General features: G+C 39.1%; 5 protein-coding genes and 2 pseudogenes across 5 annotated transcripts; 2 read left to right on the forward strand and 5 right to left on the reverse strand.

The window, feature by feature from the left end:
• Positions 1-32: 32 nt before the first annotated feature.
• LOC131328326 (putative receptor protein kinase ZmPK1) lies at positions 33-1,647 on the reverse strand (annotated as a pseudogene).
• A 341-nt stretch (positions 1,648-1,988) lies between these two features.
• Positions 1,989-4,441, reverse strand: LOC131331271 (putative receptor protein kinase ZmPK1; annotated as a pseudogene).
• Positions 4,442-6,850: 2,409 nt separating this feature from the next.
• Positions 6,851-8,047, reverse strand: LOC131328328 (protein FAR1-RELATED SEQUENCE 9-like). Its single transcript, XM_058361280.1, has one exon. It carries the CDS (start codon positions 8,045-8,047, stop codon positions 6,851-6,853), a length of 1,197 nt encoding a protein of 398 aa, XP_058217263.1.
• Positions 8,048-11,407: 3,360 nt separating this feature from the next.
• Positions 11,408-13,067, forward strand: LOC131328329 (uncharacterized). Its single transcript, XM_058361281.1, has 5 exons — positions 11,408-11,467; positions 11,547-11,637; positions 11,681-11,999; positions 12,095-12,547; positions 12,617-13,067. The coding sequence occupies exons 1-5, from the start codon at positions 11,408-11,410 to the stop codon at positions 13,065-13,067; spliced, it is 1,374 nt and encodes a 457-aa protein (XP_058217264.1).
• On the forward strand, positions 11,686-13,926 carry LOC131331274 (uncharacterized). Its single transcript, XM_058365159.1, has 2 exons — positions 11,686-13,592; positions 13,674-13,926. The coding sequence occupies exons 1-2, from the start codon at positions 13,325-13,327 to the stop codon at positions 13,808-13,810; spliced, it is 405 nt and encodes a 134-aa protein (XP_058221142.1). The 5' UTR covers positions 11,686-13,324; the 3' UTR covers positions 13,811-13,926.
• Positions 13,927-15,372: 1,446 nt separating this feature from the next.
• On the reverse strand, positions 15,373-18,163 carry LOC131328330 (uncharacterized). Its single transcript, XM_058361282.1, has 2 exons — positions 18,082-18,163; positions 15,373-15,695 (listed from the first exon to the last, which is right to left on the reverse strand). The coding sequence occupies exons 1-2, from the start codon at positions 18,161-18,163 to the stop codon at positions 15,373-15,375; spliced, it is 405 nt and encodes a 134-aa protein (XP_058217265.1).
• An 876-nt stretch (positions 18,164-19,039) lies between these two features.
• LOC131331269 (putative receptor protein kinase ZmPK1) lies at positions 19,040-23,521 on the reverse strand. The gene is made up of 2 exons (XM_058365150.1): positions 23,063-23,521; positions 19,040-20,689 (listed from the first exon to the last, which is right to left on the reverse strand). Exons 1-2 carry the CDS (start codon positions 23,239-23,241, stop codon positions 19,234-19,236), a joined length of 1,635 nt encoding a protein of 544 aa, XP_058221133.1. The 5' UTR covers positions 23,242-23,521; the 3' UTR covers positions 19,040-19,233.
• Between the last annotated feature and the right edge of the window lie 821 nt (positions 23,522-24,342).

Raw genomic sequence — 24,342 nt, forward strand, 5'->3', positions numbered from 1 at the left:
GAGCTTTGGTGTGAAAAAAAAGAAATCCAAAATGTTCAGAAACACAATTCCGCATTGCTTAGCAAAAATACTAAAACACATGCAATTCCGCGTTCTATCGACAATATACCATAGACATGAAAACAAAATGTTCAGACACTCATTATCTAATAGCGTGAGCATATTAGCACGCATAAAGTGAAAGTCTGAAACCATACGCTCAGATCCCTTGATTTCAAGTCAATCATTTATCCATCTTTGGATCTTAATAGTCATCCTTTTTCATGGTGTAGAAGCCTCTCTATAACCTGACTCATGGTGGGTCTTGCATTTTTATCTTCCACTACACATTCCAATGCCACTTGAACCAGTATTCCCATCTTCCGTAAATCATAGTTCCCCTTCATTATTGGATTGATGATCTCTTCAAGTCACAGTTCATTCTCTCCATTCCCATTCATCTTCTCCCTCACCCACTTCACTAGCCATTTCTGTTCCATCTCCCTTATATTGCTAGACCCCTTATCACCCGTTGTCATCGGGCTCTTTCCCGTGACGATTTCCAGCACCACCACTCCGTAGCTATAAACATCGACTTTGGATGTGATCGGGAGGTTGAAAATCCACTCGGGCACCATGTAACCTCTCGTCCCCCTCACTCCGGAAAAGCTCGAACTCTTTCCACTACCCCCTCTGTTTACTAGCTTGGAGAGGCCGAAATCCACAACCTTGGGTTGGAAATTAGAGTCCAAGAGAATGTTTTGAGGCTTCACATTGCAATGGAGAACCCACTCCAAACAATTTTCGTGAGCTAGGCCTTTCGCAGAGCCAACCGCGATATCAAACCTCTTCTCCCAATCAAGGGTGCTAGAAATAAGGTTGGGGAGGAAAGATCTCGTGGATGAGATCTTAGATCACATGATAGGATAATAGATAGTAATAAATCAATTTATGTGGAAAATCTATGTTTTACTTCTTCGTATCATTTTTATCCTGTTGCTTGCTAACTGTAAAGTAAGGGGGGGTAGTTGGGTTGGATTATACTACGGGGTGAACTCTATCACTCAGGTACGGATTGCCTGGCATCCGTGCCAGATTTTGCAGAAAATCCAGAAGAGGCACATAACCTTGAAGGCAATCAGTACTATGCAGAGGAAAATCCAGAGGCTGGCTAAGCCAGAGTATGCTTGGGATTCGTATCAAATTTAGAAGACAGCTCTGTTATTTTTTCTAGTTTATTACCACAAAAACTATTTTTAGTATTTCCACAATGGGTTGTAATAAATAAATCTTTATGTTTAATTATCTGTTTTGAAATTTGAATTTAATTTAATAAATTTTTAGAAATTAATATTTAATGCTTCCGATTTTATTTCCAAAAATCGAGGCGTTACAGTTGCAATAGTAATTTTTGGAGTGGCAATAGTAATTTTTGGTGTGGCAATAGTGAATGTTGAAGTGACACTATTAATTTTGGTGTGACGAAGAAATGGAATAACGATTCCTTAGTTTTTTGGATGGAATGACAATTCTTTTACAAAAGTGAATGGTAATTCTATTTGGAATCATCATTCCATTATTCAATGGTGAACCTAACATTGAAATAAGTAAGCCATTGGAATGATTATTTCATTTTAACATTGATTTCATCCAACCAAACATACCCATTTTAAAGGCAGTTAGAGAAATTTTATACGTGTAGGTATAGTGAATGGTAAACCAAACATTGGAATAAGTAAGTCATTGGTATGTTAGTATCCTTTTACTAGTATCATTTTACACATGTAGGTATAGTGAATTTGGTTGGGTTAGAGGCAGTTAGAGAAATTTTATTGGCGGCTAAACCAATCTGCTTAAAATTTGTAGGTATAGTGAATTTGGTTGGGTTAAAGGTGGTTAGAGAAATTTTATAGGCAGCCAAACCAACCCGCTTAAAATTTGTATTTTTCCATTAACACTCCGTGCAGTCATGATTTTCGGCACATGTCGGTTCAGTTTGAACGGGTTGATTGGATTTTCCGCAGGCACCTAATTTAAATTTCGAAACTCTGAAAACATTACCCGGGTAAACAAGAGGATCACCTACCAGCATTCTCGCCAGAATAATCATAATTACACATCGCATTGGGCCCGCAAACTCCATGGATCTTGCACGGCTGACTTATGGCTTGCCAAGAAACTCTCCATATCCTCTTCCCCTCATCCAAACTATACAATCTCACATTCCCATCCGCATCCATTCTCAATCTTCTCCAAACCCCAATCCCAAAATCGGAAGCTTTAAACTCCAAACCATCACTGGATCTGAAATACCCAGATGAATCAAACGCCGCAATTCGACTATCATTGTAAAGGATCCGACCCACCTTCCAGCTGTTCAACCATGGATCGGGCCAGTAAACGGCGGAAATATACGGCCCGTGAAAAAGTAAACGGATGAGGTTATCCTCCTGGAAAAACAGGGAGTAAAACCCAGATGAGAAATTGTTACGGCTTCGAGAGGAAATGAGTTTTGCATTTCGGGTCATGGGTTGGTTTGGAAGAAGGGCATGGGTTGGTTTGGAAGAAGGGTATCCGTTGGCGAATCAAAGCTTTCCGAAATTGAACCATTTTGATTTCGAAGAACGACGTTACCGGTACCTAGAAGCTGTAATTGAAGTGGGGACAGTGATTTGGTGTATACGGACCAGACTGTGAATTGGACTGCGTCGGTTACGAGGTTGCTGGATTTGAGGAGAGAGAGAGTTTGGAGCGTTTTCCATTGACGGGTTGGTCGCGATTGGCCATCCAAATGGCGGTGAGATTGCCGTCGGATGTGGGGGTACAGTGAACCATATGCAAAAGCAATAGGCATTTTCGCCCACCGAGTGGAAGCCGACGGAGAAGATTCCGTTTGGTGAAATTAGAACGTCGGAAACAGAGAGGGATGAGGATGTGAGTAACGTATCATGTGATGATAAAATCGAAAACAGAGGTAGTGATGATAGGAGTAGGGAAATGAGGAGGAAAAGAGCAAGTTTACCAACTGTGAGGTAAAATTGCAAGTAAACAGTGAGTAAACAGTGCATTTTTTTTATTTTATCTACTCATATCTCTTTCAACACTGCACCAATACTATCTATTTAACATATTCTTTATTAAAATATTATTACTTTTATTTCCTTTTTTCTTTTTTGGGGAGAGAGAGAGAGAGAGAGAGAGAGAGAGAGGAAACAATAAAAAATTGAGTGACTTTTGAACAATTCTCCTCTTGTTATGCCGAAGAACTGTAGCAGGAGGCAATAGCAACGGGTTTACCTCATCTGCTGCAAGAAAACTTTTGTCCCTTCGCTAGTCAAAATAGTTTTTTCTTCTTTTTAACTCACCTGATAAACTTGCTCTTAGAATTAGGATATCTACCATTGTTGAGTGTTTATCATTTGTAGGATTTATGGGTATAGCATGTTGTTTTTGTACTACTCCTAGAGATCGAGAGAGACTTATTCGTAGCGGGGTGAATAAACTATTTACATCGAGGGTGTTTTCGAACCGTTCAAAACACTATAGGGGGATTGAGGTTGTGAATACATATATAGAGATCGAGAGAGACTTACGAATAAGCTGTTTATAGTAGGGTGTTTTCCGACCGTCCAAAAGTATTTTGAACGGTCCAAATTTTAAACAAGCTTTTTTGAAAAAGAGTTATTTACGAAAATCCCTTAGAATTATCTTCTTTCCTTCCGGAGAAATAATTCTTGATATACAATTCCCCAAGACCTTTTCTCCGGTACTACTTCTGTAGGAAAATCGACTTGTTGACTTGTGGACGGCTAAATTTCGAAAAAAAAAAAAAAAGGACTTTTAGGTGGCCAAATTTCAAAAAATAAAAATAAAAATCTCATGCGAGTCTAATGAGTGATGACCATTCTAATGTCCTGTTTGGGTGAACCCTTAAATAATACTATCCCGTCTTTGAGTAACTTCTTCTAATAATTAGCTTTTCTACCCTTGTTTGGATAAAACAATGGCAGATGATAAAGCCACGACACATAATGCTAGTGCCTCCATACCTAACATCTGCGTTACGCGGACTCGCCAAAAATGGCGGAGTACCAGTGTCGACGCGACACGGTACGGGTACGGGTGCGGAATTCGTACCCCGTACGGCGGTCTAAATTCGGATACGGCGGTCTAAATCTCAGTACGCTTGATTTGCAGGAAGAAGATTTGCAGGAAGAAAGAAGAAGAGGATGAAGAGAGAAGGAGGAGAGAATGGAAGATTACCTGGGCTTTGAGAAGAAGGGCGAGGCAGATCGGAGATGGTCGCCAGACTTTGAACTGAAGATTACCTGGGCTTTCTCGTGGAAGACGAAGCAGCATCGTGGAAGACGAAGCAGCCATGGCTGCCTGAAGTTGGGCTATAACCTATTTAGGGTTGGGTTTGTAAATTGAAGGCAGGCAAATCGACGATTAAGAGAGAGAGAGAGAGAGAACGATCTGGGAGCCGGATCTCCTGTCCTAAATTGTCTGTACCACTCCCCTGTCCCAATCCTCTAAACGCGCCACGTGTCCACTTCCCTTGTCCAACTAACGGAGCTACTTGCCCAGTTATTCTAACGGCCCGTTTGGATGGAGGATTTGTTTTGGGTGGATTTGTAATGAGGGAGGATTTGAAAGTGGATATGTAATGAATGGTGATATGTTAAGAAGAGTGAGCCCACCTCTTAAAAAGGGTGGATTTATAATGAGGTGTTTGGATGATTTTTTGAGAAGGGAGATTTGGGGGTGGATATGATGGGATAAAGTGTAGAATGACTCAATTGCCCCTTTAGTTATTTAATGGACAAAAATGTTAATTTTATTATAATTAAAATAAATACATATTTATTATTAATTGGGGGATAAAAATAAATTTATTAAATCTTAAAAATGTTTAAACCTCAGTTATGATTTTTTAACTGATTGTAAGCATGTGATTTGAAGAAAAAGAAAACTACTACGGGGTGGCATCCCAGCCAATGGATCAAAGCCCATTGATAAGAAAAAGAAAGATAACGATTGTATAGGATTAAAACCCAATATTCATTCCCAATTCCAGATCTAAAACCACGACCACAAGCCAGTGACCCACAGATTTCGACCGAAGATCAGCAGCTCTGGCGACGAGCAGTAATCTTCTTTGTCTTCTCCTCTCTCTCTCTCTCTCTCTCTCTCTCTCTCTCTGTCCGGTCTGGTTTGAACAGATGGAGTCGTGATACAAGATAAAAGGCAAGGGCAAAACAGTCTATATCGCCCCCGCTTCACCAACGACAGGGGGCACCCTGTCGTTACCAAATCTGGGAAGAGGTGGAGAAGAATCCGGGAGAGACTCAAATCCCCCTTCCCATTTTCACTCCCAAACATCGGATTTGAGTGGGACCAGGAGATCATATCCGGGCGGCTCCAAATCCGGCCTCCAACTCCGGCATCCAAACAAGCCGTAAATTCTTTCCTATTCCTTTTTAGGTTCCCCCACTTCTTCAGTCCAAAATACTATTCTCCTGTCCTACTCTATTTTGCACGATGTTTTTTCTCTGGTGTGCACTACTCATACTATAAACATAGTATAAACACATTAAGATCAAAAAACATAGAATTTGAAAAATCAACGTGATAAGTTAGATTTTTTTTAATCGAAGTATATTCCATTAAAATGCGGAACGGCACTTACAACGATTTCATCCAAAAATAGTGACAAAGAAAAACGACACCAACCCATCACAGAGAAATAACACATGAAAAACAACAATTTGTCCATTTTTTTTATCGAAGTATATTCCATTAATATGCCAAACTGCATTTACGGCAATTCCATCCGAAAATAGTGGTAAGGAAAAACAACACCAACCCATCACAGAGAAATTACACATGAAAAGCCAACAATCTGTCGATTTTTTCTAATCGAAGTATATTCCATTAATATGCCAAACGGCACTTACAACGATTCCATCCGAAAATAGTAGCAAGAAAAAACAACACCAACCCATCACAGAGAAATTACTCATGAAAAGCCAACAATCTATCCATCTAGCCGCCGCCTCAGGATGGCGTGAAATCTAAATCAAAGACTGCAAAAACAAAACTGATGGAAACAGACAAAAACGTAGAACAAAATCAAGGACTACTCCAATAAGTACGCCTACGTTAGATTGGTACAGCACAAAAGGACATATGAGGTTTGCTCACTTTTGGTAATTAGCATAATAAGATCATAACTACAACATTCACTTCTAATCTTGACATCCCTACTGATCACAAAATTTTTTTTGACAGCCCTTACTTGAAGTAAATATCACCATCTTCAACTTCAACTTGATTACTTCTCTGGTTGACCTTCATACTAGCTATTGAACCAAATGTCCTCATCCAGTGGTTGTGATAATGGAGCCTACAAATGGTGGGGAACTACAATTACAGCTGATCGAGATTTAGAATTACAAAAACTTGAAGCATGTTAGTGCTACCCAAATACCTGCAGTAATTCAGTCATGCTGGTAGGCATGGCTTGAGATGATTGGGTTAACTGGAAAGGTTGGTTAAACATCCGGTGATTAGCCGGAACACCCATGCTAGTTGAGGAGTTGTAAGACTCGTATTGCTAAATTTTTCGAAGTATAGAATAAAATGAAGTTAGACTACCAAAAGTGCGTATTATAATTGAGTTTCACAAATTAGAATGATAACAAATAGCCCAATTCAAGAACGGTATACCTGTGACACTTGTGAAATTGAACTCAATGAAGTCCTCTTATAGGGGAAGTCTTCATGTGCACCAAAAGTGACACCATCCTAATGCAAGTTTTTAAATGTTAGTACACATAGCAAATTAAAATAGTGGACACGATTACTAAACTTATACCTGGCTGAAACGCGAAGGTGTATGTAATTCACTTTGTTGAATGAGATAATCCATGGAGTTCAAATTATTTACTGGATTTTTTTTAGACTTAATGGCCCTTTCAAGAGCATTTCTTGGCCTTTTGCTAGACCTTCCAGTAGCTCTCTCTTTAACTTTCAACCCTTTAACTCTTTTCTCAAATTCTTCACCAAGGGTAGCTTTATTCTCTAGAAATGCACTATTATTGGCATTAGAGGTCCCATCAAAACCTTCTCCAGTCAAACTTGCATCCACTTCTTCCGCAATTTTTTTAAGACAATCCATAGCAATATTATAAGCTTCCTCTGTTTCAGTAGCTCTTGTTGCCAATTGGGTACACAAGCGGCACAACTCTTTGTATCGTCTTCCCATCATTGCCTTTGGATCTTCGATCAAGCTTGTCCGTGCACAAGTACCTGTACTCCCTGATTTTGCATTCTTTGTCCACCTTTTCAATATGCATTTCTCCGGAATTCTCATAACATTGTTATTGCAAAGAACTTTAAGTGCATGTGAACATAATAATCCTACAAACTCAAATTTTTTACAGCTACACAACACCATATCTGCTGATGAGTCGAATGTAACAAGATGGTGTTGATCATCCTTGCCATAAGGACTGACATCATATTCAGTTACTGTTCCACTCTCACCAAATTTTTTCAAGTTACAATCATGAGCCTTGCTTAGCTCCCTCTGAAACAATACAAACACATCTGGGGTGTACATACTTGCTGCATGCTTCAACATTTCTACCGGAAAGGACAAAGATGGAGTACTTTGAGTTGCTCTAAAATCAGCTTTTAGTTCTTCGTAGTGGCGATCATCAACTAACCTTTGAAAATGGTGGAAAAACTGCAACAAATCATGTTTGTAGCTGGCATATCTTTTAAGCACACTGTTCATGCTTTCACTGCGTTGGGTGGTAGTCATATCAGCGCAAAAAGTCTGTCTCCCATAAACCAATGCCCATTTCTCCTTTTGGTTAAACATTCGCTTCAACCAATCATTATCTTGGAGATTATACCTTTCAAGCATCGCATTCCAAGCACTAATAAATTCATCCTCATCTTCATAATTGTATATGCACTCACTAAAATCTTTTGAAAAATCTTTGAATCTTGCAAATGCACCACTAAATTCATAAGCTGCCTCTTCTGTCTTAAATTTCATGTCAAGTTTTGGAATTGCCTCATGGGGAATTTGGGAGTGAAGCAAATTTATATCACTTGTTGCATCTAATGAGTTGTGCAAAACATCTTGCTCACCTTCCTCTTTGATAGGAACATTCGTGTTAAAGAAGTCATCATCATCTTTAAACTCCAACTTACGACGAGATTCGCAATCATCTCTTGCATAATTATCTTCAATGCCCAAAACCTACAATCACGTAAGAACAAAATTCAAACACATGGTGGATGTTTGAAAGAAAGATGCTTGAAACTATCAAACATGTGGTGGATTTCTTTTCTTTTCTTTTTTTTTCGGAAAAATGTCAGCTGGATTGGTAAGTTGCTTTTTAGTTCAATTTTCATTCCTTTGAATCTTCTTAGTTCGATTCTTCCTCTGCTTCCTCACTCACAGAATCCAACACCTGAATTATGATAGCTACGAAATGTGCCGAGTCTATGTCCTTCCCAATCTGTCTTCTTGCTTCCTCATGCAAGTACCATGCCTGAGGCCCAAGGTATACACAAATTTATGAACCCAACGAATCATTTGCAACATACATGCGAAGGTTAATGGCCCTCTGCTTCGGTCAGTAACACAAGGCTACGGAAATAATATGGTGGATTTCTTTGACTCAAACTAAAAGAAATCTGATAGAATTCTGACAATATGACTTACCTCACATGAGATTGGGGAAGAAGAGCCACTGATTTCAATCTCCATGCTGTGTTTGCTCTGTTTTCTCCCTGCTCTCTGTTTCTCTCTCTTCTTTTTATTTCTTCGCTCAATACGGAAGTGTCATAGGTGGGTTAATAATAAACCCTAAAAGAAACAAAAAGAGACTTTTTGTCTCCCAATTTTTCGCCCGCCAGAAGAGTAAAAGGGTATAGGAAACAGAGTAGTTGGATTTTAACTGGGAAACTAACGCTGTTAGAGGGGAGAAAGGAATGGATACGTGGCACAAGCATAGGACTGGGACAGGGAGTGGGACATACAAATTTGGACAGGGGATCCGGTGCCGACGATCTGTGTATTGATTTGTTAAGGCTTTTATCTGCTACAACGCTAGTGTATGTGTTCAGTTCACAGTTAATAACTAGTAATAAGAGTAAAGGCTTGTTGCTCTGTTCAAAATTTAAAAAAAGAAAAATAAAAAGAGTAAAGGCTTTTCATTTTCTCAACTGAAGAAATAATTAGAGTGTTTATCTTCTCCCAATGTATGGATCTATGTAGCACTCAATGACTGTTTCAACTTTCACAATATACTTATTTAAAAACATTCAACTCAAAAATAATGTGTTTAAGCAAATAATTTTTATAGTAATAAGGATCTTTATAGATCCCATTGAAACTTTTAATACGGTGCAAAAAAAAAATCGAAAATTCATTTCGGCAATAGAAATTTTTTGAGTTTGAAAATATAAATAAGTACTTATTTTTTAAGAAATTATTGTGGAACGGGACCTCAATGTTGAAAAGCCCAATTGTGTTTTTTATTTCTTTGGGTGGTTTTGAGAATATTTTTCCATTTTCTTAAAATGAATAAGAGAGAGAGAGACAAAGGAAAAAAACAAAATGAATATATTTTGGTGGTAGTTGGGAGGCCATAATTATCTATGTTAACTTCTCCTCCCAATTGAATTGTGGAAAATAAAGTACCTAAATAAAAAAAATTTGTGATGTTGATTCACCGAATATTGTATGTCTTTTATTAATCAAGATTTAATTTTACATGTACCAACTATCTATTTCAGTTCAACAAAATATAATCTATTTAAATTTTTTTAGGTTAAGTTATTCTCAGCATTTTTCTTAATTTGTATACACTTGGTATACTTGCAAATTATCATTTATTATTTTCAATTTCAATATTGGGGGAGGTTCTAATTTATGGAAAAAGTAAAATTACGCAGTAGGGGTCTTTTGGCTAAATAGTTAATCTAAATTTTTTTTTGTCCTTATTTAAAAAGTAGGAGTAAAAACTACAACTAAATTTAAAAATTTGTGAATAAAGACAACAATAATAATTCCTCTCAACGAGACGAATCAATAATTTCTATTATTATTTTAAGTAAGGACAAAAATAATAATTTGGCTTATATATTTTTTGCCAAAACACCCTTAACTAGTCATCTTTACATCGAATCTCATTCTATGTGCCATATTATGTTCAAAATTAAAACCTTGGTATTATATTCAAAATCAAAGTACTTAAGAGTCTAGTAATATGATTTTGAGTGACCTATACTCAAAATACGGTAAACAAACATTAGCGTATGGGAATTACTAATCAAAATCACAGATAATGATCATTATTTATCACACTATAATGAAACACAATACAACTAACTAGTCAGGGTTACATTGATCATGGGACTGCTAATGAACTATTTGTTTCTCAATCTTCATTTTTCACACTCTAACCAAGCTAAGTTCAATCTTCATTTTTCACACACACTCTAACCAAGCTAAGTTCAATCTTCGTTTTTCACACTCTAACCAAGCTAAGTTCAAGATATAATGTCTATACTAATCACGATCACAGATAATGATCATCCTTTCTCACATTCTAATGAAACATAGTACAACTAACTATTCACGATCACATGCAACAATAATCTTCATTTTTCATACTCTAACCAAGCTAAGTTCAAGATATAATGTCTATACTAATCACGATCACAAATAACGATCATCCTTTGTCACACTCTAACGAAACATAGTACAACTAACTAATCACGATTCACTAATCTTCGTTAGGGTTACATTGATCATGTGGCTACTAATGAACTATTTGTTTCTCAATCTTACAAATAGATAATTGAATTACATCAATTGCTATCTAATTTGATAAAAAAAAAAATTGAAAAAGCAAAGAATCCAACGTGTCAGTATTACCCAAAGTCATTTTAATTATTATATATATGTATATATATATATATATATATATATATATATCGGAACGGTTCCAGGGACACGTAAAAAAAATCTAAAAAAAACACTCCAAAGTTCACGATCGAAAACTTTGGGGTGTTTTTTTAATTTGATTGGGAACTTTGGGGTTTTTCCAGAACCATCCAGTATATATAATATATAAATATATAATGTCCTGCCATATGAAAACAAATACATGTCACTTAGCAAAAAGAAAAAAAAAAGAAAAAAAAACACATCAGTCAAACTCTTTTTTGATTGCCTCGTATATTCTACTAATGCTCTCACAATAAACCACAACACCCACCCACCCCTTCATTATTCCTTCACTGTATTCCAAAGCTGAAAGCCCCAATTTTCAAAGGGTCGAAGGAACTCAATTGACAAACCAATTTTGGCCAAATAGCCTATAAATCGAGACTTGCTATAATGATCAACCATCCAAATCCAATCCACAATTCTTCTGTTGTTCCTCAAATATCTACAAATGTCTTCATCCTAATCTTTGCGTCCATCAACAACTCAAGGAGCTAGATTTGATGATAAGCCTCTGTGGAATCATGTCCAGGTTGTGAACGTGGCTGACGGAGGAGGGGGAAATCGATCGAACCTGGATTTGCAATTACTGCAACAAGAGAATCGTTGGATCTTACACAAAGGTGAAAGGCCACCTGTTGAGGCTTCTTCACCATAATGTTGAAGGTTGCTTATCCATAAGTGATCAGGTGCTTGAAGCCATAAGGAAGGAGCATGAAGCAGCTGAAGCTAAAAAGGCTCAACTAGCCCTAAATGCAAGGAAAAAAGCAAAGTACATCACCATCCCAGAAGGTTTTGACCTTCTCCAGCAGAAAAAATGCAAGGGAATGGCCACCGGAGGTGCTTTAATTGATGCATTCAATGTTGCGCAGAGAGATGTTGCTGACAAAGATTGTGCACGAATGTTCTACGCTAGTGGTTTGGCATTTAATCTTGCAAGATCCCCCTATTTTCGGAAGTACTCACTGACCCTTGCAAATAGCAGGTTTTGTGGCTATCTTACTCCTTCATTTTGCCTTCTTTTTTTTTTACAAGTTCTTCCTGTTTTTGAAAGTACTCATTAATCCTTTCAATTAACAGGTTAGCCGGATACATTCCTCCTTCATACAATAGGTTGCGTACCACTTTGCTTTCCCAGGAAAAAAAGCATATCAACAGGTTGTTACAGCCAGTGAAAGATACATGGAAGAAGAGAGGTGTTTCATTGGTCTCCGATGGGTGGTCTGATAGGCAGCGCAGGTCTTTGATTAACATAATGGCAGCATCTACTGGGGGAGCTATGTTTATAAAAGCCATTGATGCGAGTGGAAATACCAAGGATGCAGAGTATGTTGCAAACTTGTTCTTACAGGTGATCAAGGATTTAGGAGAAGCAAATGTGGTTCAAATTGTGACAGACAATGCCTCAAACTACAAGGCTGCTGGGTTAACTATTGAAGCCAAATACCCACATGTATTTTGGACTCCATGCGTTGTGCATAGTCTCAACTTGGCCTTGAAGAGCATCTGTGAGCCAAGAGAAAAAACACCTTAGTATGCCCAATGTAAGTGGATTTCAGATTTGATAAAGTAAGTGCATGATATTCGTAATTTTGTTCTCAGCCATGGCAAGGCAAATTACATCTTCAATCACTACTCTAATTTGAAATTGCTAAGTGTAGCAGAAACTAGATTTGCCTCTAGTTTTATCATGGCTAAACGCTTAAGGGAAGTTAAGACATCTCTCGAAAAAATGGTGATGGATGCAAGCTGGAAAACCTATAGGGCAGATGGAAACACTTTAGTTGAAACTAAAGCTCGTGAGGTGAAAAAATGCATTGTTGATGACACATTTTGGGATCAGTTAGATTATCTTTTAAGTTTCACCGAACCAATCATTGACATGTTGAGGATAGCTGACACAGACTCTCCCGTTTTGCATCTCATATATGATATGTGGGATACAATGATTGAGAATGTGAAAAAGGGGATATTTGAACATGAAGGAGAAGACATGGAGTTTGGTAAATCTGACTTTTTCAATGTTGTGCACCAAATTTTAGAGAGTAGGTAGAACAAAAGTAATACCCCTCTACATTGTATGGCTCATTCATTGGTCCCAAAGTATTATTGTGATGCTTGGCTGAATAGTGGAGGTATTGGTGTTGCACGGATCTCTCCACATGAGGATCACAAGGTCTCCCTAAATAGAAGCAAATGTTTCAAAAGGCTTTTTCCTAATGAATCTGACTTGCAAAGGCTTATTCATAATATGGAGCATTTTCTAGTGGGTCTGATTATTTTAGCCAAGCTCATGTTATCGATGCCCGAATGTTTGAGGAACCTATTTCATGGTGGGCCAATCATGGGGCTTCAACCCCATTGCTACAAGCTTTGGCCTTCAAATTGCTTTCGCATCCCGCATTTTCCTCTTGCTGTGAGAGGAATTGGAGCACATATTCTGTGATTCAAAGTGTGAAGAGAAACCGGCTAGCAACAAGTCGAGCTGAAGACCTAGTCTTTGTGCATTGCAATCTCCACCTTCTCTCAAGGAAGAGCGAGGAATACACAGTAGGACCTTCGAAATATTGGGACATAAGTATGTACACTTTTCTCCTAATATTTAACAAGCATTTCATGTTTACTGCATTTTAAAATTTGTTTCTGTATGGGTTTTCAGGTGGAGATCAGTTTGATATAGAAGGACAAGAGGTGGCAGAGCTTGCACAACTTTCCCTTGATGAACCAGAGTTGGAGAAGTTGACTTTTCAGGATGTTGAGGCGGGTGAAGAGCAGCTGAATGGAGATGAGTTTTAGAAGATGGATTTTATGATTTGTTTTGTTGCCAGTTGCAAGTACTGAGTAGTAGGTCGTATTAGTATGTTGGACCAAGGAATACATCTTTGTTTTTGGAGTTGGGACTAGTTAAAATAAGAGTATTATGTTGCCGATCAAATAAAGTAAGACTGTTATGTTTGGAAGTTTTTGAACTATGAATTGGATATTTGGATGTTATTTGGGTTATTTAAGACACAAGTGCATTTCTCTAAGAATTGTCAGTTTCTATTTATTGAGCTGTTACAAACTTATGAAATATATATATATTATATAAACTAATAATATATCGTATCCCCGTACCCGTGTCCAAATCTGGATCCATATCCATGTATTCTATATTTTTCAACTTGAGGTGTCCGACACCTAAATTCACACCCACACCCGATTCCCGTACCCGAGTCCGAGCAACATAGCCTAACATGGCGTTTTCACCCTCGCAAGGAATTGGGGAACCTGCGTGCTTTCTCTCTCTCCCTCAATCCGCATCTCATCGTTTCTCTCTCTATCACTATTAGAATTCAACCACAACAGCCCTTTTGATTGATCGAATACTCATCGAAGCTGATTGGGGGGTACTTAACAAAAAATGCGAACCCCAAGGGGTTGGCCTAGTGTATAAAGATTGGGACTTAACGATTTGTTCCCTCCGAATATTTCAAGTTTAAAATCTCTTAGGTGCTATAAATTCTCTTGGAGCAGCCATATAGAGAATTTCTCCTGTTTTAATTGGACCCCGCAAGTGGGCGGTGGGATTAGTCCCTAGGATTAATCGAGGGCGTTGGTGCTCAGTTCTTTGTATTTGATATGTTTGACTACATTTAGGCTTAGGATGCAGACAATCGGAGAGAACGTGTGTTGGTTCTTGAATTCCACTTCAATTTGGAGAAAACGTGTTTTATTCCCTGGCTGGGGCTGGGATAGGATCGAGGCCATAGCTGAGACAATATATGAAGAGAGATGAACAAGGTTTTCTTCTTCTTTCTAAGAGGAAAACTCTGGTTTAAGGGTAAAATGGGCAAATGGCACAACTGTCTCGTGGCACTAAACAATTGTGTTGTGGCATTAGGGCCTTCCTAAAACAATTGCTGCGGGTAATTGTAAAAAATGGAAACAAGATACTAGTAATACAGTTGTTCAAGGTTTATTTTGTTTTACAGGAAACATTGACATCTCATGAAGAACTACAAGAGCTTTGGTAACTACATTCTTCGAGATCAAAATCGGAGGGTACGTTACTACATTAGTATAGGAAAATGTCCTTACAGTAGAAAATTCAGACAACAAAATCTTATCCAAACAAGGTGTGCAATTGGACGGTTTAGGTCTTTGGATTGAAGAGGATGTCTTGAATTGAAGATTTGGAGTCGTTATTAAAAACAACAATACATAGTCCTGCCCCTAGCTTCATCAAGGATGATTTGAATCAAACAGTTCAGAATTGACTGAATAACAAAGAGATTATTATCACTACTACTGAGGTTAGCTTTTGCAATAGCATCCGCATTTCAGTTCTCTTCCCGATAGATCAACATGGCAGACTTCTACTTTAAGCTGGTCCAGCAACACCATGCAGTCAGACATAATATTACATAACTCATGGTTTTCAACACTATCTGATTGAGAACATGCACCAACGTCAAAGAATCGGTTTCCACAAGAATTCCAATCAAATTTCGCTCCAATGCAAGTTGCAAACCGTCCTTGAGAGCCCAACATTCAATTGCAGTGCTAGAGGAAGCTACAACATCTTTCCTTTGGAAACCCAAGACCCAATTACCTGAACTTTCACATATGAGCCCGCCTGCCAAACCCATACTCAAATTTGCATCAAAAGAGCCATCAGTGTTAAGTTTAAAAAGACCAACTGGGGGAGGAACCCAACCAACTTACACAGTTTGATTGCCGCAGTGACTCTGGTCACAGTCACAAGCAAGGGTCCATTCAAGAGCAAGATTAATCACATTTCTAACTTCAACCGAAAAGTCAGGACTGGAGTTATAAAAAACGCGACGATTTCTGGAGCGCCAAATAGCACGGAGAGATAAAGTGAACAACACGTGGATGGGAATTAATTTCGTCGTCGACTGGAAAGCTGTAGACACCCCATTCCGGACTGTCCAGATAACGTTATTTGCCGATCCTTTATTGCCCCAATGATGATTTAAGTTGAAAACAGTTTGAGGACAAAGGTGTGTTTGAGCCTTGAGCGCCCTTAACCTTTCTCAAACCCGCTGCAAACCTTTCAAACCAGAGCGAAACAGCCCCAGCAAAACCCAACTGGCATACGCCAGTGTATTGGACGCGTACGCCAGTTAGCTGCCACGTGTCAGTCATCGACCGTTGACTCAGCTATCACTGGCGCACGCCGGTCCAAGTGTGGCGCACGCCAGTCAAACCCAGTCAAATCAACTTTATTCAGCTACATGGACGAGACTTTTGTGCCACCCTGACGTCGGCCACAGTAGCCCCTGATGATTATATCGGCCAGGCCCGCTCCCCCTCTCTCCTACACCCCCCATCAACTAGTCCCATGCATTTAATGCATGGGAAGGCTCTAACCTTGCCCCAACCAGCCAAACAAGGCCTTGGTCCCAGACTGATCTCAGTCTCTCTCCCCTATAAATCCCCCTCCCCCCCCCCCCCTTGCATTCATTTGCAAGGGGTTACCCTCATTAAGAAGAAAAGCTCTCTTCATCCCCCTCTCCTTGCTCTCTATCTCTCTTCTTCCATTGAAAGAGAAAGGAAAGCAACCCACTTCCACACACCCTACTGATATCCAGTCACCATCTAAGCTTCCATCTCCAAGTTTTAAGTTCAATACCACCTTCAATCCTCAAACAAGAAGGTATACCACCTTCGTGTCCCTTTCTGTTTTTGGCCCCTGAGGGGAACCAGTAAGGCCCAGGCTAGTAAGTAATACTAGTCCTGGCCTCAAACTGGTAAGATGCGACAAACGTATGAGATGGACCCTGGCGCACGCCAGTATATATATGCCGTACGCCAGTCATGGCAGTACGAGCACTACTGGTGTGGGAATCATGGATCCTCATTTCTGTTATCTCTCATTTCAGTCGATCACCTTAGCATGCTAAATAACCAGTTTATTGCTTTCTGTATATTTAGAACTGCTTAGATGTGGTAGTTATTGCACTGGATTAGGGTCAAACGTGCGTACGACAGTCCATGACTGGCGTACGGCAGTTAAAACTAGGATCCAGTGACTGGCCCTTGCATCTTAGTTTAATCTTGGCCCCTTTTATATCCCCACACTGTTTTTGGGGTAACATGCTACTTTTCTTGGCTTGAAGCCATCTCTCTTGTCTGTAAATGTATATGTTTTGTTCTATTAAACTGCATGGTTTGTCCTGGGTGTGCGCTGGTCCTTTTCCAGAGCCCAGAGGGTTGCAAACAAATACTGTGAAACCAGATAAGTGGAGTACGCCAGTCTTGCTGTGGCGTGCGCAAGTCTAACCAACATGCAGTGGCTCGACCAGTGCATGCTGATAGAACTTGCTCATGCCCCTGCGGGGCAGCGTACTACAATTTGTCCAGTTTGCTCAATGCTTGTTCTCAATCTATATTTAGCATTGCAATCAAGTCATCCATAAACATTTTGCCACATAAATCACAACTTGTTATAGTTTTAACCCCCGTTAACTGTTCCCCCGCCCTAACTGGCTAAAAAATGATCAAATGAGAGAAAAATGCAAACGTTTTATAAAATGCCCGAGTAGAGACCGATCTCCGGATTGGGCGAGAGGGGTGCCATAAAACCCTTCCCCTCTCGTAATCTGGCTCCCGAACTTCAGATATCGAAGGTGACGATGGACCAGTCTACAAGCCTTTTTCAAAATCAAACAAACGTGGCAAACGTTCTCGAGTTCGGTTCCTTGGGTGTTTTCACCGCTAAAACCCGAGTGGCGACTCTGAATCGAGGCGTTTCGCCGCGCTTTTTCCAAACACAAAAAGGGCCGCACCCAATTTCGCAGGCAAAATTTCCGGGGTGGCGTGCCCACAAAAGCACAAGTGGGAGACAAGTTGAATCTTGACAACTCTAATTTAAGAGTCCAGATCCTCTCGAGTTCAATGATTTAGACTAGACAAGATAGTCCAGATCGGGACTATCCATTGGTATCATGGATGGTTCAGGTTTGTTCATCAATTCTTATCGGTAAGAATTAACTCTTACCTCATACCGAAAAGATTTTAAAAATACATCTAAACCATTAATTGCAACAAATGAATGGTACCGACTAGAACTGTCTCCTTCAGTCCGAAACGTGAACTAGAGAAGAACCATTTCCCTGATGTAATGGTTCGTTTAAATGTCATATTCATACGACGTAAATAGGATTTATCTTATTTTCAATTGGCGATATTAGTGCTCATTTTATTCATGTCAATGTGTTTCATCATCCATGCAAAAATCAAATTGATCAAACATTAGTATCTATCTGAGCGAAGTATAAGATTGCTCATTTCTCTTATTCAATATAATCAAAACAAGCATTTATCGATCTTCGATCAATCTGATTTTTTACATCAATTATATGCATCTCTAGACTTACAAAATAAATGACCTAGATCTCCGAGTGAGGCCGTGCTAAATTTTATTTCTTATCGCATGAGGGTAATATGAAAGGAGTTTAGATTCCATAAATTTACATATGATAGCATCTATTTGGCTCTTCGTGCAACCCTAACTTCGTTAACAGAGAATACCAAATGACCTTACTGCCTCTGATTTTTTTTTTTCATTCGAATTTTATGCCTCCATCTTTTTCATTAATTGAAGATGCATATTAACCTCTAGGTCATTGGCTCGAGTCTCACGACTATCATCTTGTCCATTTCATGTTAAAAATTAAGTCTAGACCTAATCTACCCCTACCAGACAACCATTTTAATGTCGAGGTGCTGTGACATGGAAGATATTTTAGGCACAATTCCAGCCACAAGATACTTATACGGAAACCATGTATTCTTCCCGCAGGAAAACTATTTTAGATGATTCTCTTTGTGTTCATAAGAAAATGGGGGCGAATGTGTTCACGGTAAGCATACCACAACCTTTAATGTACTCTGTAAGTTAGAAGCCAAGGGAAAAAAAAAGGCAATGGTCAAAGGACAACTACCCTATAAATCAAGCAGTTTGATGGTTTTATATATAAGTCTACCAGCAACCTATATAAATCTGTTCAATTTCCAACTTCGAGTTTTCTTATTCTATTGACACATAGGAATGAAAGCAAAAGTTTCAACTCATTATTTAATGGCTAGAGCATACTAGAATGATGCATACATATGGTAAAGGCTAGACTTAGAATGATGCATAAACTGAAAGTCTGAAACCTAAAGTCAAAACTTTTCCTTGTTTTCAAGCCAATGTTCTATCCATCATTTTAATGGGGTAGAAGCCTCTCTATAACTTGTCTCATGGTTGGTCTTGCATCTTTGTCTTCCTTTAAACATTCTAATGCCACTTGAACCAATTTCTCCATCTTCCTTAAATCACATTTCCCCTTCATCACTGGATCAATGATCTCTTCAAGCCACAGTTCATTCTCTCCAGTCCCATTCATCTTCTCCCTTACCCACTTCACCAGCCCTCTCTGTTCCATCTCCCCTGTATTTCCAGACCCCTGACCACCCATTGTCATCGGGCTCTTTCCTGTGACCATTTCCATCACCACCACTCCGTAGCTATAAACATCGACTTTGGATGAGATAGGGAGGTAGGCAATCCATTCGGGCGCCATGTAACCTCTCGTCCCCCTTACTCTGGAAAAACTCGAATTCTTTCCACCGCCCCCTCTGTTTACTAACTTGGAGAGGCCGAAATCCGCAACCTTGGATTGGAAATTAGCGTCCAACAGAATGTTTTGAGGCTTCACATCGCAATGGAGAACCCACTCCAAACACTCTTCGTGCAGATAAGATAGCCCTTTCGCAGACCCAACCGCGATATCAAACCTCTTCTCCCAATTAAGGGTGCCAGAAATAAGATTCTCTGCTAACGATCCGCGCTCCATATACTCGTAAACCAATAGCCTATGATTTCCTTCAAGGCAGTATCCCCAAATCTCAATCAAGTTCATGTGGTTAACCCTTCGAATGGTGCTTACCTCCGCTAAGAATTCTGCTTCCCCATTATTAGTCTCGTTAAGTCTCTTGATTGCTGCAACTCTACGATTGGATAAAACGCCTTTGTACACAACCCCACTGCCTCCTCTTCCGATTTCTTCCCTAAAAGTTCCGGTCGCTTTCTTCAATTCGTCATAAGTGAATTTCCTAAACCCGCTCGCAACTTGAAGGTAACCTTGTGTGTTTTCACTTGAACTGTGTTGGGTTTTGTACAACAACAACCATACGAAACAAATACAAATTATTTCTACTCCGCCTAATGCAGAGGCGAACCAAACCATAAACTGCAACGTCCTGTTTTGTTTTGATGTTTTGTAACGTCTATCAAGTAGCAAGTTTTGTGTGCTCGGGGGGCAATGTAACCCGATTTCTTGTTCTTCATTTGCATAAGAAATGAGAGAGGCTTTGGGCAGTCTTATATACATAGGATTCCCAAATGCAGCGCATCTATGTCCGTTAAGCAGCCGTAACTTTGGATAACAATTGTAATAACCATCTTCGTAGCGAAATTTGAGATTGAAGCCGTAGCAATTACAGCTTCGTAAGCATACTTCCTCACATCTTTTATAGGTGTAATTTTCATAGAATTTGATATCGTGGCCGTAAAATTCGACGTTAGGAAGTTTGATGAAACCGGATTCGGTAGCGTTGCAAGAGAGGTTGAACTCCGGTTCACACCCGAGAGACCAATCTGTAAGGTTTTTTGCCTTGTACCTGATGGAGAGTTGGCCAAAAATTGTAATACAGTCTGTATAACTATATTGTACTCCCTATGTCCCTATTTAATTGTCCACTACAGTTTTGTGTGCATTTTTAATAGCTTATATCTCTTGACGAATATTGCTAAAAATATTCAATATGGATCATGTTTGATAGACCTCAATTTTTTCTATAAGACAATGATTTCAAAAACATAAAACATAATATACCTCAAGAGATATAAACTGTTAGAAATACTCGCAAAACCGTAATAGATAATTAAATAGGGACGGAGGGAGTAACAAAAGTATCATGGAATCAAGGATTCTAAGAGCAATAACGGAACTGCATATATCAAGATGGAAGTTCTACCACCAACATCAAATATAGAAGACCTGTGCTACGTGCACAGACTGCTGTGCACAGCAGCTGCGCACAGCAGCCTTTTTCTCCCGCCCCGGGTCGCACAAAGATGATCGGAGCCGCTCATTTTCTTCTGAAGTGATTTTGGGTGTTTTGTTAACGCCTTTAACGATATCGAACGAAGCTCATTTTTTACAGAGACCTTAAACGACATATTTTGAACAAAATGAGCGGCTCCGATCATCTTTGTGCGACCTGGGGCGGGAGAAAAAGGCTGCTGTGCACAGCTGCTGTGCACGAACCATTTCTGAATATAGAAAAGAAAGTACTCCCTTCGTCCCTAAATAAATGTTCGGTGCGCAAAATTAGACCTTCAAAAAGATGCATTTGTTTCGTTAAAAAAATTAATTTTTTTTCATAAATCAATAGATAGCAATGAGTTCTATTAAATTGTGAAAAAAAATTAAATTTTTTAATAAAAATTATGCATGTTTTGTAAAGCCTAATTTTACGTACCGGACACTTATTTAGGGACGAATGGAGTAGCTGGTAACATCTATGAGAGACCCGACAAGTCATTCTCTTAAAGTGCACTCATCTTTATTGGTGCGGGTTCAAAAGATCGAATTAGTACCGTATTGATACACAAATTTTACAGAACGTCATTCTAAAGTCGCTTAAATACGTGACAATAATAAGACTTAAAGTGAAAGAGAACAAGAGTATCAACACTTGCCAATCGATATGTATACCATGAAGTTGCATGTTTTTCTATTCATTTGACTTGTTAGGGTAAGTTTGAATTTTTTTTTAAAAATATATAGGTGTGGTTAATTAAGTGTTGTAGCCGAGTTAGAAGAAAAAAAAAAGTGTAATATGGTGTACCTTTAGCATTGGTGTTGTAGTAATAAGGTGTCATTCCGCTTTCTTTTTATACCTTTTTTTTTCAAAAAGAAGGTAATTTTAAGCTCAAATATAAAGAAAATAAAAAATAAATTTTTAATTTTATTTTGCACCGTTAAAAAATCTCAATGAAATCTATCAAATAAAATCTATATTAATAGGAAAATTATTTGTGTAAACATATGATTTTTGAGCTTTAAATTACCTTCATTTTTTAAAAGTTCATTTTTTCAGAAACTAGAATGGAACCTAATACACATGTATGCAAGGACGGACCCACCTTGGTGCACATGGGGTCACATGCCCCCATGCCCTTTAATTTTTTTTTTTTTGATTTTGTATATGTATTATATATGTCAAATTCATGCAAGTAGCCATCTATTGGTGCAGTGGTAAGGTGCTAGCTTTGAGAACAAGAGTGTGGATTTGAGTCTCCTGTATGTGGTTTTTTTTTTTTTTTTTCTCCAAAATCCTAGCAGTAGTGCATACCTTGTTTTTTCCCCCAAAATCTTTTTTCCCCAAAATCATGGCAGTAGAAAATAGTAGTGCGTACCTTGGGGGAAAAGAAAAAACAGAAATCTTTGAAACAAGCCACACCACGGCTCCAACCTATCCTAACCAAAGTTTCCCCCGATCATTTGTGTAGTACACAATATGAATCCGTACATTGCGTTTGTACACTTTAGGTTCCCAAAACTTGTACTCGTAGAGTTAATAATAGGAAAATAGATGATGAACATGTGATAATATTATTTTAACGCATATAGTCAAGGTGCGCAAATTTGTCCAAGTAGCTGGTTATTAAAATACATATATACTTTAAAATTGTTAATTTATTATGAATGCTAAAATTATTTTGAAGTAAATGTGCTTAACTGTAACTCGTATATTATAGTCACAAAGAAAATTGGTGCCCCCACTATGTCAAATATCTGGATTCGCCACTGCATGTATGTATAGCAGATTTGGTCGGATTAAAGGCGAATGAAAGAAATTTTACCCGCACCTAAACCGACTTGCTTAAAATTTCTATTTTATCCCTCCAATTCAACCTACGATTCGGCGCGGGTTGACTGATTTTTTTGCCGGCCCCTAATTTAAATTAAACTCTGGGAACTTTACCCGGGTAAACAAGAGCATCTCCGACCATCTTTCTCCCCGGGATGATCATAATTACACATGGCGTTAGGCCCACAAACTCCATGGATCTTGCACGGCTGACTAATGGCTTGCCAAGATACACTCCAAATCCTCTTCCCCTCATCCAAGCTATACAATCTCACGTTCCCATCCACATCCATTTTCAATATTCTCCAAGCCCCAATACCGTAATCCAAAGCTTTAAACTCAAAATCATCACTTGATCGGAAATACCCAGATGAATTGAACGCCGCAATTCGACTACTGTCATAACTTGTCCGCCCCGCGTCCCAGCTGACCAACCCCGGGTCCGGCCAGTAAACGCTGGAAATCTCCGGGCCGTCAAATGCTAAACGGAGGATGTTATCATCGCCGAAAAACAGGGAGTAAAACCCGGACGAGAAATTGTTATGGCTTCGAGAAGAAACGAGTCTTGAGTTTCGGGTTGTAGTGCTAAACCAGAGTCAAACCAAGCAAACACAAACACACAACACAGAGAAACACAAGGATTTACGTGGTTCTCCAATAATCGGGTACATCCACGGAGGGGCAGCGGATTCACTATATTTACTGGAGGAGGATTACAACAATCACTCAGACTCACACAGTATTGCCTCACAATCTACTCGTGTATCACTCTCTTCTCTCTGATTTCTGATACAACACTCTGAACCAAAGGTCTCCATTTATAGCCAGATGAGACCCTGTTCATTTGCCACGGTAGTCTCCCTTCATTTTCCACAAAGGAGGCTGAAGGATACTGGAGGATATCAGTCAAAGATTTGGGAATCGGTTGAGAATCGGTTGTATCTCAAGAAGAAGCTCTACGGGTTCCAGTACGTGCAAGGTACGACTATGAACCAACACTTGAACAATTTCAATAAGATTTTGGCTGATTTGCAAAATCTAGACGTTTCCATAGAAGATGAGGATAAAGCTTTACTGTTGTTAAATTCATTGCCTGATACTTATGATCATTTGACTACTACTTTATTGTACGGTAAAGAAGAAATCAAGTTTAATGACGTTTCAAATGCTTTGATGAATAACGAGGTACGGAAGAGGGATCAGCAAGCTCACCGTGACCCGTCCGCATCAGCTTTGACAACAAGAGGCAGAACCGACACTAGGAGGACTGGTGGTGGAGGGCGAAGGAGGTCTCGCTCAAAATCAAGGGGGAAGTCTGTAGAGAGAAGATTGGGGAAAGACGAGTGTGCCCTTTGTCGTCAAAAGGGGCACTGGAAGAAAGATTGTCCGAACAA

Source organism: Rhododendron vialii, chromosome 6a (assembly GCF_030253575.1).
Source record: "Rhododendron vialii isolate Sample 1 chromosome 6a, ASM3025357v1".
Taxonomy (NCBI): Eukaryota; Viridiplantae; Streptophyta; class Magnoliopsida; order Ericales; family Ericaceae; genus Rhododendron; species Rhododendron vialii.

Bases quoted from the DNA above. Each gene is read 5' to 3' on its own strand.
- LOC131328329 (XM_058361281.1), top strand. From the start codon at position 11,408: ATGATCAACCATCCAAATCCAATCCACAATTCTTCTGTTGTTCCTCAA. The intron at 11,638-11,680 runs GTGAAAGGCCAC...ATAATGTTGAAG, and splicing joins TCGTTGGATCTTACACAAAG to GTTGCTTATCCATAAGTGAT. The intron at 12,000-12,094 runs GTTTTGTGGCTA...TTCAATTAACAG, and splicing joins CTGACCCTTGCAAATAGCAG to GTTAGCCGGATACATTCCTC.
- LOC131328330 (XM_058361282.1), bottom strand. From the start codon at position 18,163: ATGACATTTAAACGAACCATTACATCAGGGAAATGGTTCTTCTCTAGT. The intron at 15,696-18,081 runs GTACCATTCATT...TTCCTCCCCCAG, and splicing joins GAAGGAGACAGTTCTAGTCG to TTGGTCTTTTTAAACTTAAC.
- LOC131331269 (XM_058365150.1), bottom strand. From the start codon at position 23,241: ATGGATGTGGATGGGAACGTGAGATTGTATAGCTTGGATGAGGGGAAG. The intron at 20,690-23,062 runs GTAAAGTTCCCA...ACTCTCCATCAG, and splicing joins AGATGCTCTTGTTTACCCGG to GTACAAGGCAAAAAACCTTA.
- LOC131331274 (XM_058365159.1), top strand. From the start codon at position 13,325: ATGTTTGAGGAACCTATTTCATGGTGGGCCAATCATGGGGCTTCAACC. The intron at 13,593-13,673 runs GTATGTACACTT...ATGGGTTTTCAG, and splicing joins TTCGAAATATTGGGACATAA to GTGGAGATCAGTTTGATATA.
- LOC131328328 (XM_058361280.1), bottom strand. From the start codon at position 8,047: ATGAAATTTAAGACAGAAGAGGCAGCTTATGAATTTAGTGGTGCATTT.